Source organism: Syngnathoides biaculeatus, chromosome 11 (genome assembly GCF_019802595.1).
Source record: "Syngnathoides biaculeatus isolate LvHL_M chromosome 11, ASM1980259v1, whole genome shotgun sequence".
In the NCBI taxonomy this organism is placed as follows: Eukaryota; Metazoa; Chordata; class Actinopteri; order Syngnathiformes; family Syngnathidae; genus Syngnathoides; species Syngnathoides biaculeatus.
Window position 1 is genome coordinate 8559595 of NC_084650.1, and position 14208 is coordinate 8573802.

The following is a 14208-nucleotide window of genomic DNA, read 5'->3' on the forward strand; positions in this document are numbered from 1 at the left end:
CTGGACAGGAACGAGAGAAGGCGGCGCCAGTACCGCCCCCTCCTGGACAGCAACTTGAGAAGGCGGCGCCAGTACCGCCCCCTCCTGGACAGCAACGTGAGAAGGCAGCGCCAGTACAGCCCCCTCCTGGACAGCAACGTGAGAAGGCGGCGCCATCACCGCCCCCTCCTGGACAGCAACTTGAGAAGGCGGCGCCATCACCGCCCCCTCCTGGACAGCAACTTGAGAAGGCGGCGCCAGTACCGCCCCCTCCTGGACAGCAACGTGAGAAGGCAGCGCCATCACCGCCCCTTCCTGGACAGCAACTTGAGAAGGCGGCGCCATCACCGCCCCCTCCTGGACAGCAACTTGAGAAGGCGGCGCCATCACCGCCCCCTCCTGGACAGCAACTTGAGAAGGCGGCGCCATCACCGCCCCCTCCTGGACAGCAACGTAAGAAGGCGGCGCCATCACCGCCCCCTCCTGGACAGCAACGTGAGAAGGTGGCGCCATCACCGCCCCCTCCTGGACAGCAACGTGAGAAGGCGGCGCCATCACCGCCCCCTCCTGGACAGCAACGTGAGAAGGCGGCGCCATCACCGCCCCCTCCTGGACAGCAACGTGAGAAGGCGGCGCCAGTACCGCCCCCTCCTGGACAGCAACGTGAGAAGGCGGCGCCAGTACCGCCCCCTCCTGGACAGCAACTTGAGAAGGCGGCGCCAGTACCGCCCCCTCCTGGACAGCAACTTGAGAAGGCAGCGACCCCGTCGCCGCCGCCTCCTGGACAGGAACGTGAGAAGGCGGCGGCAGCATCACCAACTCCACCTCCACCTGGACGGGAGCGTGAGGCGGCTGGGGAACTGTCGCCACCTCCTGGACAGGAACGTGAGGACGTGCCCGTCGCCGACAGAGCAGGAACGGGGAGCGACCGCGGGCCGGTCGCCGACAGAGCAGGAACGGGGAACGTCCGCGGGCCGGTCGCCACTGCCACTCCAGAGCACGGACGAGAAGCGGCTGTGGAGACGTCGCCACCTCCTGGACAGCAATGTGAGGCGGCATCGGGTCGGTCCCCACTGCCACGTGAGCTTGCACTGCATCCGTTGAAACAGCAACGTGGGCGTGGCGCGGTGGCGAATCCGTTTCCAGGCCAACGTGAACCTGAGTAGGTGGAGAGTCAGTCGAAACTGACACGTGGGCGTGTCTCGGGAGCGGGTCAGTTCCAACTGCCGCGTGAGCTCTGCTCGGAACCGCCAACACTGCGACGTGCACTTGACAAGGGGGCGGGTCAGTCTCCACGGCAACGTGAACCTGAGTCAGCAGTTTGTCCGTCGCCGTTGCGACGTCAGCGAAGCTCGGCTGGTTCGCCAATCGTTGCCGGACCTGGGCCGTGAGAGCCGCCAATTCAGCGCTCTGCCTCTCTAACTGCGCCCGCATTTCGCGACAGAACGCCTCGTGGTTTGGTGGCTCCTCCTCCCTCTGGGCTTGAGGCTTCGCCACCAGCTGCGGGTCTGCCGGTCTCACAGTTGCCGGCGAAGAGTGGGAGGACGGTGTCTTCGTTGCCGCGCAGCGAGTGACACCAGGGAGCGCCCGGCCGGGGCGTCTCCTCTGGCCGCCACGTGGAGGTCCCGGGTAGATGGCCAAGTGGGTTCCCTCGTACCGATAGGTGCACCTGGATCTACCGGGCGAAGTCGCTCGGGTGCTGGAAACGCGGGAAGGCGGGGCAAACTGACTGGGATCAAAAGCCGGGCAAAGAGACTCAAAATCAAAGTCGTCGGAGTCATACTCAGGCAGCCCGGCATACAAATCACGGTCCTCCTCATATTCCGAAAAGTCAAGAGTCCAGAAGAATATGAGGAGCCGGACGGGTCGTGTTCGGGACGTATTCGTACTTCGCTGGCGGAGCGTAAGACACGGAATCGGAGGACATCAGGGAGCCTATCCGGATCGGACACGCTTGGTCCTACGGCAGACGGTCTACCTTGCGTCGGTCCCGGCGACGCCGGGTCTTTCCTGCTGGGTCCTGTGATGGCCAGTTCGTTCTGTCACGTCCCATCAGAACGAGAGGTAGGACCCAAATGCAGGAACTCGGAAGACGCAAGGTAGTTCAAGAAGAGACACGTTTATTATATGCCGAGGTCGGGGATCGAGCAGGTAGTCCGGTGCAGCAGCGGTTGTTGGAGCGTCGGGCGAAGAGAGCAGATGAGTGGGCAGGCAGTAGTCGGTACACGGGGAAACAATCAACGCAGGCAGAGGTGTCAAGGAGTCAGGCTTACAGGGTTGGTCGGAGAACGGACGAAGGTCGGTACACACAGGTTCTGTCAGGAATACGAGAGTGCTGGAACGGGACATAAAGCTCAACGAACTGGCCGAGGACCAGTCGTCACCGGGTCATATATATACAGGGGATGATCAGCCCCCATGAGGAGCAGGTGTGCGCCTCCCAATCAGCGCAGCCGCGCGGGCACCCGCACAGCTCATGCTGAAGCGGCAGGATCATGACAACCAGGAGAATCGATAAATATTGGACTTGGTAAGCAGTATCGAAAATGGAATTGGAAAATTATTAATTCCCATCCCTAGCAGTGACTTGGTGGCTCTTCGTTACAGAAGCTCAGCGCACCACTATTCATGTCCTTCAGAGACTATTTTGATCAGACTATTCAAATCAGCAAACAGCAGTCTTAATCATTAGACAATACCATAAACGAATTTGCAAATACAGTGAGGAAAATAAATATTTCAACACACAAGTTGCAAGTTGTCCCACTTTGAAGTCATGGAGGGGGTGGAAAATTACATTTTAGGGGCATGTCCACTGTTGAGATATCCTGTCTTCTTCCTGTTTCTGCCTGCAATAAAGAAATGCTTTGCTCTGCTCCAATTCAGTTACTGTCTCTGCTTGCAATGAAGAAATGCTTTGCTCTTTTCCAATTCAGTTACTGGCTTTGCTGCAATGAAGAATGCTTTGCTGTGCTCTAGAAAACGTGGTAGCAAATGTAGGATAAACAGGGGGGTAATGTAGGAATAATTGTGATCATAATTATCATACATTTGCTTCCAATAAAGAAATGCTCTGCCCTAGATAACGTGGCAGCCTCTTAGCAGGAGATAGCAAGAACAAAAACATCTAATCATCAGAACTGTTAGAACTGCTGCCTGTTAAAGAAATGATGACCACACATGTATTCAGCAATCGTCCACACATGCACACGCACATGAACAAACATGTACACCTTGTTTCAAACTGTTTTGCTTGTCGTCTCTTTTTTGTAACATCCATGTAAATAAGGGGTGTCTCAAAATTAAATAAATAGGGGTGCTGAGGAGAGGATAATCAGAGAGTGCAGTGGTGAATTGTACGAGACAGTTCCTCTCCTCGCGAGACTTGAACTGGTGTCTTTGCTTCCTTTTTGGTCCTGTTTAATGAATGTCTGATTGGTGAACCGGACATTTACCCCCGTTAGGGGTTGCCACAGCATGTCATCTTAGATGAACGCATATTTTTTTGGCAGTTTTTACGGCAGATGCCCTTCCTGACGCAACACCGTTGCATTTAGCTGGGGAGAGACGCTTACAGAACCTGGTATTCTCAGGGGGGCTCCCATCCATGTACTAATCAGGGCTAAACCCGCTCAGCTTCCGAGATCCGATGAGATTGGGCGTTCTCAGGGTAGCGTGACCGTCAGCTATTCAGATATACTTTGGGGGGAAAAAAAGCCAGAAATCACAATTTAGGATGTTTTTAATAGTTTATTTTGAGATCACTAGCTGCATAAAGACACCTAATGCAGCCCTATGGGGGCACCAGCCAGTGCAATCTGTTTGCCGGTCCCAAGTCCGGATAAATGGAGAGGGTTGCATCAGGAAGGGCATCCGGCTTAAAACTTTCCCAAACAAATATGAGTGTTAATCTGAAGAACACCATACCAGATCGGTCATGGCCCCGATTAACAACGCCCACCCCCGGCACCTTTAACCCGCATGGTGTCTGTGGAAATTCAGCTACTGTGGGTCGAAGACAAAGAAGAGGAGGAAACCGGATCCATTGTCAGAAGAAAAAGAGGAATACACAGAGCCTACAACTGAGTGTAGGTACTTTGAATGTTGGGTCCATAACAGGAAAAGCTCAGGAGTTGATTGACGTGATTAGGAGAAAGGTTGATATATTGTGTATCTAAGAGAGCAGGTGGAAAGGTATTGAGGCTAGAAATTTAGGGGCAGGTTTTAAATTATTCTACCAAAGAGTAGATGGAAAGAGAAATCGAGTCTGGGCTATTTTCAATGAAAAACTGGCTAAGAATGTCTTGGAGGTGAAAAGAATATCAGATCAAGTGACGAGGGTGAATTTTGAAATTGAAGGTGTTATGTATAATGTGATTAGCGGCTATGCCCCACAGGTAAGATGTGACCTCGAGTTGAAAGAGAAATTCTGGAAGAAGCTAGATGAAGTAGTTCTAAGCATCCTAGACACAGAGAGTTGTGATTAGTGCAGATTGTAATGGATGAGTTTGTGAAGAAGCGATTGGTAAGTACAGGAAAGGAACTTTAAGGGACAGATGGTGGTGGGTTTTGCAAAAAGGATGGAAATGGCAGGAGGAAACACTTTTCTTTTCCCAGAAGAGGCAGGAACATAGGGTGACCAACAAGAGTGGAGGTAGAACAACACAGGTTGATTACATTTTGTGCAGAAGATGTCATCTGAAGGAGGTTACTGAATGTAACTGATTTTGTTATGCCCGAATTAACGAGAACTGACGAGAAAATGGCGCCACCATGTGCTACAGACAGTAAAAATATTTTAGCCTATTTTAGCATGCGGGTGACTTTCTTTTGTCTCATTGTCTTTGTCTCTCTCCGCCTTTCTTTTCATCCCTGTTAAAAATGTTTCATGTCTCTTATTGGTTCATTTACTGGATATCAGCTCGCCAGCTTGATGCAATAAAAACCCCTTAACCATGCTGACGCACACTCTGACAATGAGAGCACCACTGCCTACTACTGTAGTGGATGTGCAAAAACACTTTATTCTAGTCCTGGAAAAAAAAGCATGTTTACCAGGGTCACACGCGCCTCAGGGGGGCGCGCCCTACTATTTGAGAAACACTGATCGAACGTAAGGGTCTCAAACTCATTTTTATCGAGCCCTCATGTCTTCCCTCACAACATCCATCAACCTTCTCTTTTGTCTTTCTCTCGTTCTTTTGCCTGGCAGTTCCAACATCAGCACCCTTCTGCCAATACACTCACGCTCTCGCCTCTGAACATGTCCAAACCATCGAAGTCTGCTCTCTCTAATCTTGTTTCCAAAACATCCAACTTTGGCTGTCCCTCTAATGAGCTCATTTCTAATCCAATCCAGCCTGTTCACCCCAAGCAAGAACCTCAGCATCTTCATTTCTGCTACCTCTAGTTCTGCTTCCTGTCTTCAGAGCCACAGTCTCTAATACGTACATCATGACCGGCCTCACCATTGTTTTATAAACTTTGCCCTTCATCCTAGTGGATACTCTACTGTCACAGTGGATACTTCAGTCACATAGAACACCAGACACCTTCCGCCAACTGTTCCATCCCGGTTGGACCTGTTTCTTCACTTCCTTACCACACTTACCATTGCTCTGTATTGTTGACCCCAAGTATTTGAAGTCATCCACCCTCACTATCTCTTCTCCCTGGAGCTTCACACTTCCTCCTCCACTCATTCATGCACATACATTGTTTTACTTAAGATAATCTTCATTCCTCTCCTTTCCAGTGCGTACCTCCATCTTTGTCATTGTTCCTCCTCCTGCTCCCTGCTTCGACTGCAGATCACAATATCATTTGCGAACATTATTGTCCAAGGGTAACCTCATCTGTCAGCCTATCCATTACTATCGCAAACAGGAGGGGGCTCAGAGCTGATCTGATGCAGTCCCACCTCCACCTTAAATTCCTCTGTCACACCTAAGGCACACCTCACCATTGTTCTGCTGCCATCATACATGTCCTGTACTATTTTAACATACTTCTCTGCCACACCAGACTTGCGCATGCAGTACCACAGTTCCTCTCTTGGTACTCTGTCATAGGCTTTCTCTAGATCCACAAAGACAGCTCCTTCTGACCTTCTCTGTACTTTTCCACTAGCATCCTCAAGGCAAATAATGCATCTGTGGTACGCTTTCTAGGCATGAAATCATACTGTTGCTCACAGATACTTATTTCCTGAGTCTAGCCTCAACTACTCTTTCCCATAACTTCATTGCGGGGCTCATCATTTTTATTCCTCTATCGTTTCCACAGCTCTGAACATTGCCTTTGTTCTTAAAAATGGGGACTAACACACTTTTCCTCCATTTTTCTGGCATCTTCTCTCCCGCTAGTATTGTATTGAAGAAGTTGGTCAAAAACTCCATAGCCACCTATCCAAATTGCTTCCATACCTCCACTGGTATGTCATCAGGACCAACTGTCTTTCCTTTTTCATTCTGTTCAGTGCCTTTTTAACTTCCTCCTTACTAGTCATTACTACTTGCCGGTTTTCACGCTTGCCTCTTCTACTCTACCTTCTCTCCCATTTTCTTCATTCATTAACTTCTCAAAGTACTCTTTCCATCATCTACTTAGCACACTACTGGCACCAGTCAACATATTTCCATCGCTATCCTTAATCACCTTTACTTGCTGCACATCCTTCCCATCTCTGTCCTTCTGTTTGGCCAACCTGTAGAGATCTTTTTCTCCTTCTTTCATATCCAACCTAGTTTTCATGTCGTCATATGCCTCTTGTTTAGCCTTTGCCACCTCTACCTTTGCCTTACGTCGCATCTCTCTCCAACTTTCTCACCAAAGAGCTGTTCACAGACACCAGAGATAAAATTGTGAAACTCCACACGGCTGGAAAGGGCTACTGAGAAATTGCCAAGAGCTTGGTGAAAAAAGGTCCACTGTTGGAGCAATCATTAGAAAATGGAAGAAGCAAAACATGACGGCAAATCTCAATTGGAGTGGAGCCCCATGCAAGATATCACCTCGTGGGGTCTCAATGACCCTTAGAAAGGTGAGGAATCAGCCCAGGACTACACAACAGGACTTGGTGCAACTGAGGTTGATTGTTTCGGTGGATCTTGCCTCTCAATACCGGGAGTAGTGGAAGTAAACAATGGATGAAGTCCGGAAGGTTTGTTGACCTTGGGTTGACATCCGAATGTACCAGCTGTGGAAAAGTTCGTTTTCCTTGCTTCCAGTTGTTGACGTGTTTTTGTCGTAACGCGTGAACTTCCAGTGCCTTGAAACCTCTTGATCAATCAATAGTATCCTGACACCACGTGCAGAATGCTTTACCAGGTTGATCGATTTTGCGAATGAAGTCACTTAGAGTGGCAGTCACTCACATTTGAAAAATGTAAGTGTGGTCAGTCATGCCCGGAGATAAAGTTGCAGGTGTGATTAGGGATGGAATCTCAAGACCTTAAAATAACTTACTGTGACCATCTCATTGTGTTTTTTTTTAGTTAGTCTTTAACCAACAGCTTTAGTTCTGTCACACAGTGCTCAAATGACTCACTGTTACCTTACGTCTTCTCATGAAATCTACCAATTATGAGGGTGGCTTTTGGAGTGAAATAATTAAAGAATTAATATGTAATATGTTTTCAGCAACTTAGCTTTGTCTCCGATCATTGTCCACGTGTTGCTGACGTCCCGTCCTTTATCCCCAATCCACTGCTGGAGGAAACTGCACTTTTCCTCTCTGTTTTTAAGTGGTCCTATGAACATGAGTTCAGCGTGTTGTTTGAATCTCCGCCACGCATCTGGTAAGTTGGATGAGTCCCAGTCCATCTTCGGGGGAAGGAACACTGAACGCCTCCATCTTGGACTCTTCCATGTCGTCTTCCTTCTTTTTTTTCACAAGTCCGTAGTTATGCTATTGTCACTCTTAACACCATGTTATGATCTTGCTATACACGAGAGGTACTATAGCTAATCTAAGAATAAAAAGATGGTACCCAGTCACTCACATTTGAAAAATGTAAAAGCGTGGTCAGTCATCCCCGCAGATAAAGTTGCGGGTGTGATTATGGATGGAATCTCAAGACCTTAAAATAACTGAGTTGTTATACCCGAGTTTGTAGTTGTTACCTGATTTAATAATCATAATTTATTGACATTGCACTGAGACAGACATTTTTGAAGAAGTCAATAGACATTCAATCTCATACTTATGTTAGATATTGAAACTTTACCCTGTGTTATGTCCCAGAAATGTTTTCAGTGTAACTGAATTTCCTTTGACATGGCTCATGATGATGACTTTCGACGTAAATGCGCTCGCGGTACGTGAAGCAACTCAGAACATGTGCTTTTGGCATCACTTCGGTTAACTTGCATTTCCTGTTTCCTGGTGAATACTGATTGTCTAGGATCAGGATTCTTTTGTTCCCAACGTTTATGAAATAAACGTAAATTAATGTCAAGACCAATGTTCCCTCTAATATTTTACGTGTCTGAGCAAACACACTCAGCCCGTGAGCGCCCACTTTGACCACTGTGAACAACATCAGAAGTATGCACTGTGGTTAGATCAGTGTCATCCATTGAAGTTACATGGCTAATTCAAAGATTCAGATTACAGCATTTACATTACCATCACAACATTTCTAAGAACAACTTTGTGTTTATCCAAACTTACAATGAAAATGTCAGCAAACAAAAAAATACACTGCTTACTAAACCAAGCTAACTATGAACTATAAATTTGAAAGGTCGCTTGCAACTTTGTTTCATTTTTTTTCACCCACAATGATATCCCTGTCTGTTTTTCTTGGTGTAAAACTGAATTATTGCTTGCAGAATATCTTTAGCAATGCATGTTGAAAATCTCATCCAGTTTCACCACATTTTCTTCTATTATTCACATACCCCAACATTTATTAAAGCAACATCTCTTATTTATTTATTTATTTTTACCATTATTATCAAGAGTAAACACAAGCAGTATGTCTCACTCTGCTCTACATTGCCCACATTGTGTGGGTGGACGGTGTTTGTAATTATGAGTGTACCCCTTTAAGAGCGGAAGGGGGGCAGAGTCAGGTAAACTAGCAGGAGAGCATGTGCTTCCATTAAAAAAAAAAAAGGAGTCAGGCTGTGGTTCACTGCGCTGGATTGGTTTTCGTGTGCACTGAAAATGTTGATGTATACTCGTAACAAATTTTACGCGCGTAATTTTTCGTGCTCAACTGTGCAGATTTGCGAGTACGATGGCGCGCGGGCGCAATAGCACCTGTCAAATCACAGTGAATGGAATGGTAACTTCCTTCTTTCCAACGGCATCGTCAATTTCTCATTCCATCCAATCCCATCGAAAGTTATTTTTTACATTTCTATCCATTTCCTTCAATCGCGAATGGTCTTTCCTTTCGAGCACTGCCACTGTGTTCACTTACAAATGGGCCCATTACCTGATTGTTCCGCAATCAATAGACGCATATCACATTTTCCGCCTCGCTTCCGCATTACTTCCGCCTCACTTGCAAAAGTCAGATCGGAAAATGAACGAGTGTGGATTCTGGCACAGGTTACGGTCGGTATATTGCAGAAAAACAGATTTTTTTTTTTATCTATGCAATTCAAAACAACAGAATTCCGTCAATAATCGGAAAAATCACGTCTGATTTATCCAGGCTTGGGACCGGCAAACAGATTGCACTGGCTTCTGTTGAATAAGTTGGTCAAAAACTCCACAGTGACCTGAATTGCTTCCATACCTCCACAGGTATGTCATCAAGACCAACTGCTTTTGCGTTTTTCATATTATTTCATGCCTTTCTAACTTCTGCCTTACTAATCATTGCCACCTCTTGGTCAATCACAATTGCCTCTTTTACTCTTTCTTCTCTATCTTCATTCATCAACTTTTCAAAGTATTCTTTCCATCTATTTAGCACACTCCTGGCACCAATAAACACATTTCCATCTCTATCCTTAATCAGTCTTACCTCCTGCACATCCTTACCATCTCTATCCCTCTCTCTGGCCAACCTATATAGATCTTTTTCTTTCTTGTCCAAGCTCTGTCCAAGCTAGTGTACCTGTCATCATAGGCTTGTTTAGCCTTCGTCACCTCTACCTTTGCCCTACATTGCATCTGAATTTATTACCCTTGCCTCTCCTCAGTCCTCTCAGTGTCCCCCTGCTTCTTCACTAAGCTCTTTCATTGTATGACTTCCTATATTTTGAGGTTTCTTCCCCAAGTCTCTTTCTCCCCTCTCCTACCAGAAGACACTCCAAGTATTTTGCTGTCTGTCTCTCTGATCACCTTGACTGTAGTTGTCCAGTCTTCCGGGAGCTCCTCCTGTCCATCGACAGCCTGTCTCACCTCTTTCCAAAAGGCTCCAAAACATTCTTCCTTTCTCAACTTTCACCACATGGTTTTCTGCTCTAGCTTTGTCTTGTTAGTCTTCCTCCCCACCACCAGAGTTATCCTACACACCAGTATCCTATCCTGCTGAGCTACACTCTCCCCTACCACTACCTTACAATCAGTAACCTCCTTCTGATTATATAGTCTGCACAAAATTTAATCCACCCATGTGCTGCTATTCCGCTCTTTTGGGTCACCTTATGTTCCTGCCTCTTCTGGAAAAAGGTGCTCACTGTCATTCCCATCTTTTTTCAAAGTCCACCACCATCTGTCCTTCAAAATTCCTTTCCTGGTTACTGTACTAACCCATCACTTTTTCATCCTTCCTTCACCAACATGCCCATTACAATCTCCACCAGTCACAACTATCTGGGATGCTCAGAAATATTCATCTAGTTCCCTCCAGAATTTCTTTTTCAACTCTAGGTCACATCCTACCTGTAGGGCATAGCCACCTATAACATTATACATAACACCATCAATTTTATAGCCAGCTCTTCCTTTACAATAACCCCTACTCCATTTCTCTTCCCATTGATTCCATGGTAAAATAATTTAAATCCTGCCCCTAAACCTCAAGCCTGACTACCTTTCCACCTGGTCTCTTGGATGTACAATATATTAACTTTCCCCTTTATGATCATATCAACCAACTCCTGAGCTTTTCCTGTCATAGTCTCAACATTCAAAGTCCCTACACTCAGCTTTAGGCTCCGAGCATTCCTCTTCTTCTTCTGCTAATGAGTCCACTTTCCTACTCTTCTGTCTTCAACCCACGGTAACTGAATTCCCACCGACAACCCATCCTGCAGGTTAACGGTGCCAGGGGTGGACAATGCTAACCTGGGCCACGACCAATCTCGTATGGGTTCTTTAGCTGAATGCTCATATTTGTTTGGCAAAGTTTAAGGCCGGATGCACTTCTTGATGCAACCTTCTGCGTTGATCCGGGGCTGGGATCGGTGTATGGATTGCACTGCCTTGTGCTCCCCATAGGGCTGCATTAGAAGGAAGAATGAGGAATAACATCCCAAAAAAATACCATCCTTACTGTGAAGCATGGGGGTTTAAGCATCATGCTTTGGGGGTGTTTTTCTCCATGAGACTGAACAGCACTGTATTATGGAGAGGATGACCGGGGGCATGTATTGTGAGATTTTGGGGAACAACTTCCTTCCCTCTGTTTGAGTATTCAAGATGGGTCATGGTTGGGTCTTCCAACATGACAATGACCCTAAGCACACAGCCAGGATAACCAAGAGGGGGCTCTTTAAGAAGCATATCAAGGTTCTGGACTCGCCTTGCCAGTCTCAAGACCTACAAAAGAAAATCTTTGGAGGGTGCCCAAACTCTGTTTTTCACACCGACAGCCCAGAAACTTGGCTGATCTCGAGATCTGTGTAGAGGATTGGGCCAAAATCTCTGCTGCAGTGTATGCAAATCTGGTTGAAAACTACAGGAAATGTTTGACGTCACTAATTCCGAACAAAGGCTACTGTACCAAATATTAACATTGATTTTTACAGATATTCAAATACATATTTGCTGCAGGATCATACAAATAAATGATTTGAAAATCATACATTTTAATTTCTGGATTTTTTTTTAGATTGTATTTTCACAGTGGACATGAACCTAAGATGAACATTTCAGCCCCTCCATGATTTCAAGGGAGGAAAACTTATTTTCCTCACTGTGTGTCCATTTGGAAGGACGTTACCATTGAGCTGACTTTTGGATGACAAGATCAAATTATCAGGAAATTTTGAATTTGTATTTACAGTATTATACTCACTGGTTTCCATCAATGGTAAGGTCAACACACAACTTGTTATAGTTTCACTCAGCATCATTAAACATCAGGACAAATAGTTGTCATCAGAGTCTTGGTGTGTGTGTGTGTGTGTCATTGCCGCAACTGCCGTGGAGAAAGGCAAAAGAGAGACCGGAAATAGGAGAGAAGCTTGCTTGAAAGCGCCTTTATGTGGGTGGAATTGACGTACCTGCCACACCTGAATCAAGCGACAAGATGGAGGATAGGCTGACGTCATTTTTTTCTTGGCACGGCGTCACGCGATCGATCAAAACTGCCTTGATCGTGATCGACACATTGAGTACCCCTAGTGTATTAGATGAGTTTTGGTGAGTGCCCAAACAATGTGGAGGCAGTACACCGATCGTCATAACACTTTTGGTCATGATAATCAAAATAAATGTTCACACTCTTCTATCTCTCTCACACACACAAACCAAGAGGAGTTTTCAATTAAAAAGAACGTTTTCATTGCATCTATCAATTTTAAGATGACAGTAGTCTGTGATAAAAATGGTCTGTGAAATAGAAATAATCTCTTTCTGGCCCCATCTCATATGGTGGGTGACGTGAAATAGTCTTCAGACTGTGCTTACCCAGTGATTATAGTTGTGCTTGATAGGTACCCAGTCAAGGTAATTGTCTAATTCTGAGTTTCCGAATATAGCAACATATTGGGAATAGGTTTGTCCTCGCAGGACATCAAGAATAATTTGGGAAGCAAGGGAACAGTTGGCTGCTTCCTCCAGTCTGCAGAAGACAGAACACATTCAATCACATACTTTACAAATCTTTTCACTAGACTGTGTTTGTGGGGTTTATGGGAAAAAAGCCATGCCTTAATGTGCACCCAGACATCGATTCTACACCAAACAAGATAGGAGAGTGCTGATGAAGACCGTTCAGACAGTTGTGGTTTGCAGAACCCTGGAGAAGAGACAGTGTGTCTCCAGGGTTGATGATCACCACTTTTTCTGTAAGGACAACCATTAAGGATAAAAGAAACAAAGCAAATGAAACAAGTAATTGTTACAGTCAAAAACATGACTCAGAAAGGATATTTAGAAATTACTTGTCCAGACAAAATAGGACGTCCAATGACATAACCTGGATTTCCGCTGTTTTGGACCGGCACATTCTTATTCTTCTCCTAATCAATGATACAAGACAGTTGGTACTTCAAAAAAATAATGTAACATATTGTAAGTGTAACGTCCATTGTTGCTGTCCATTTTGCATGTACTGACCCCTCCCAAAGTATTTAGAACAGCAATGTCAATTCCTTTATTTTTCTTTTACACTTTAGACATTTGGGTTGCAGATCAAAAGATAAATATGAGCATATAAATTAAATTCCAGCTTTTATTTCATTTACATCTCTTGTTTATGTTTATGGCACGGTGGGTACTCCGGCTTCCTCCCATATCCCCAAAACATGCATGGTTTGTTAACTGATAACTCTAATTTTCTCGTAGGTCTGAATGTGAGTGTGAATTTGTGTTTGCTTATACAGTATGTGCCCCGCGATTAGTTGGCAACCAGTTCAAGGTCTACCTCTTGCCCAAAGATACCTGGAATAGGCTCCAGTGCACCCATGCCCCTAGTGAGGATAAGTGATGACGTATGAATTAATTACTGTTTTAGACAATTCAGGACAGTGCACCTTTGTTGGAAGCCACCCACTTGTCTAGTGAGCAAAACTATTGGAACATGACTGATGGGTCTTTCTAGTTGCTCAGGTATTGCCTCTTAGATTGATTGCTTAAACATAACATAGTGCTTGTTTTTGGCTTTGTGTTTCCCCTGTGAAAACTGCATTTGCAGTGAAGCTGACATGTAGACCAGAACGCTGTCTATGCGAGAAACACAACGTAACGAAGACGAAGTGAAATTCCTACTCACGGAAACAAACAATGGAATATCGACAAGATGGCGACTAGTTGTAATGAGGGAGGAGTTGATCACAAACTGGGAATAAATCCAAGAGCGCGCCTCGGAGCCGTAGCCT

The 14208-nt window shown here is 45.8% G+C and overlaps 1 protein-coding gene across 21 annotated transcripts in view; it reads right to left on the reverse strand.

The window, feature by feature from the left end:
- Positions 1-14208, reverse strand: part of tctn1 (tectonic family member 1) — a 125742-nt gene that overhangs the window by 10569 nt on the left and 100965 nt on the right. For 15 of the 21 annotated variants that reach the window (XM_061836088.1, XM_061836086.1, XM_061836092.1 and 12 more), the window contains 3 exons: positions 13261-13350; positions 13039-13175; positions 12797-12950 (listed from right to left, as the gene is read on the reverse strand). The exons of 2 other annotated variants lie outside the window; for them this stretch is intronic. In XM_061836088.1, the coding sequence (XP_061692072.1) occupies positions 12797-12950; positions 13039-13175; positions 13261-13350 (381 nt within the window). 4 more of the 21 variants (XR_009797271.1, XR_009797272.1, XM_061836077.1 and 1 more) reach the window with 4 other exon arrangements.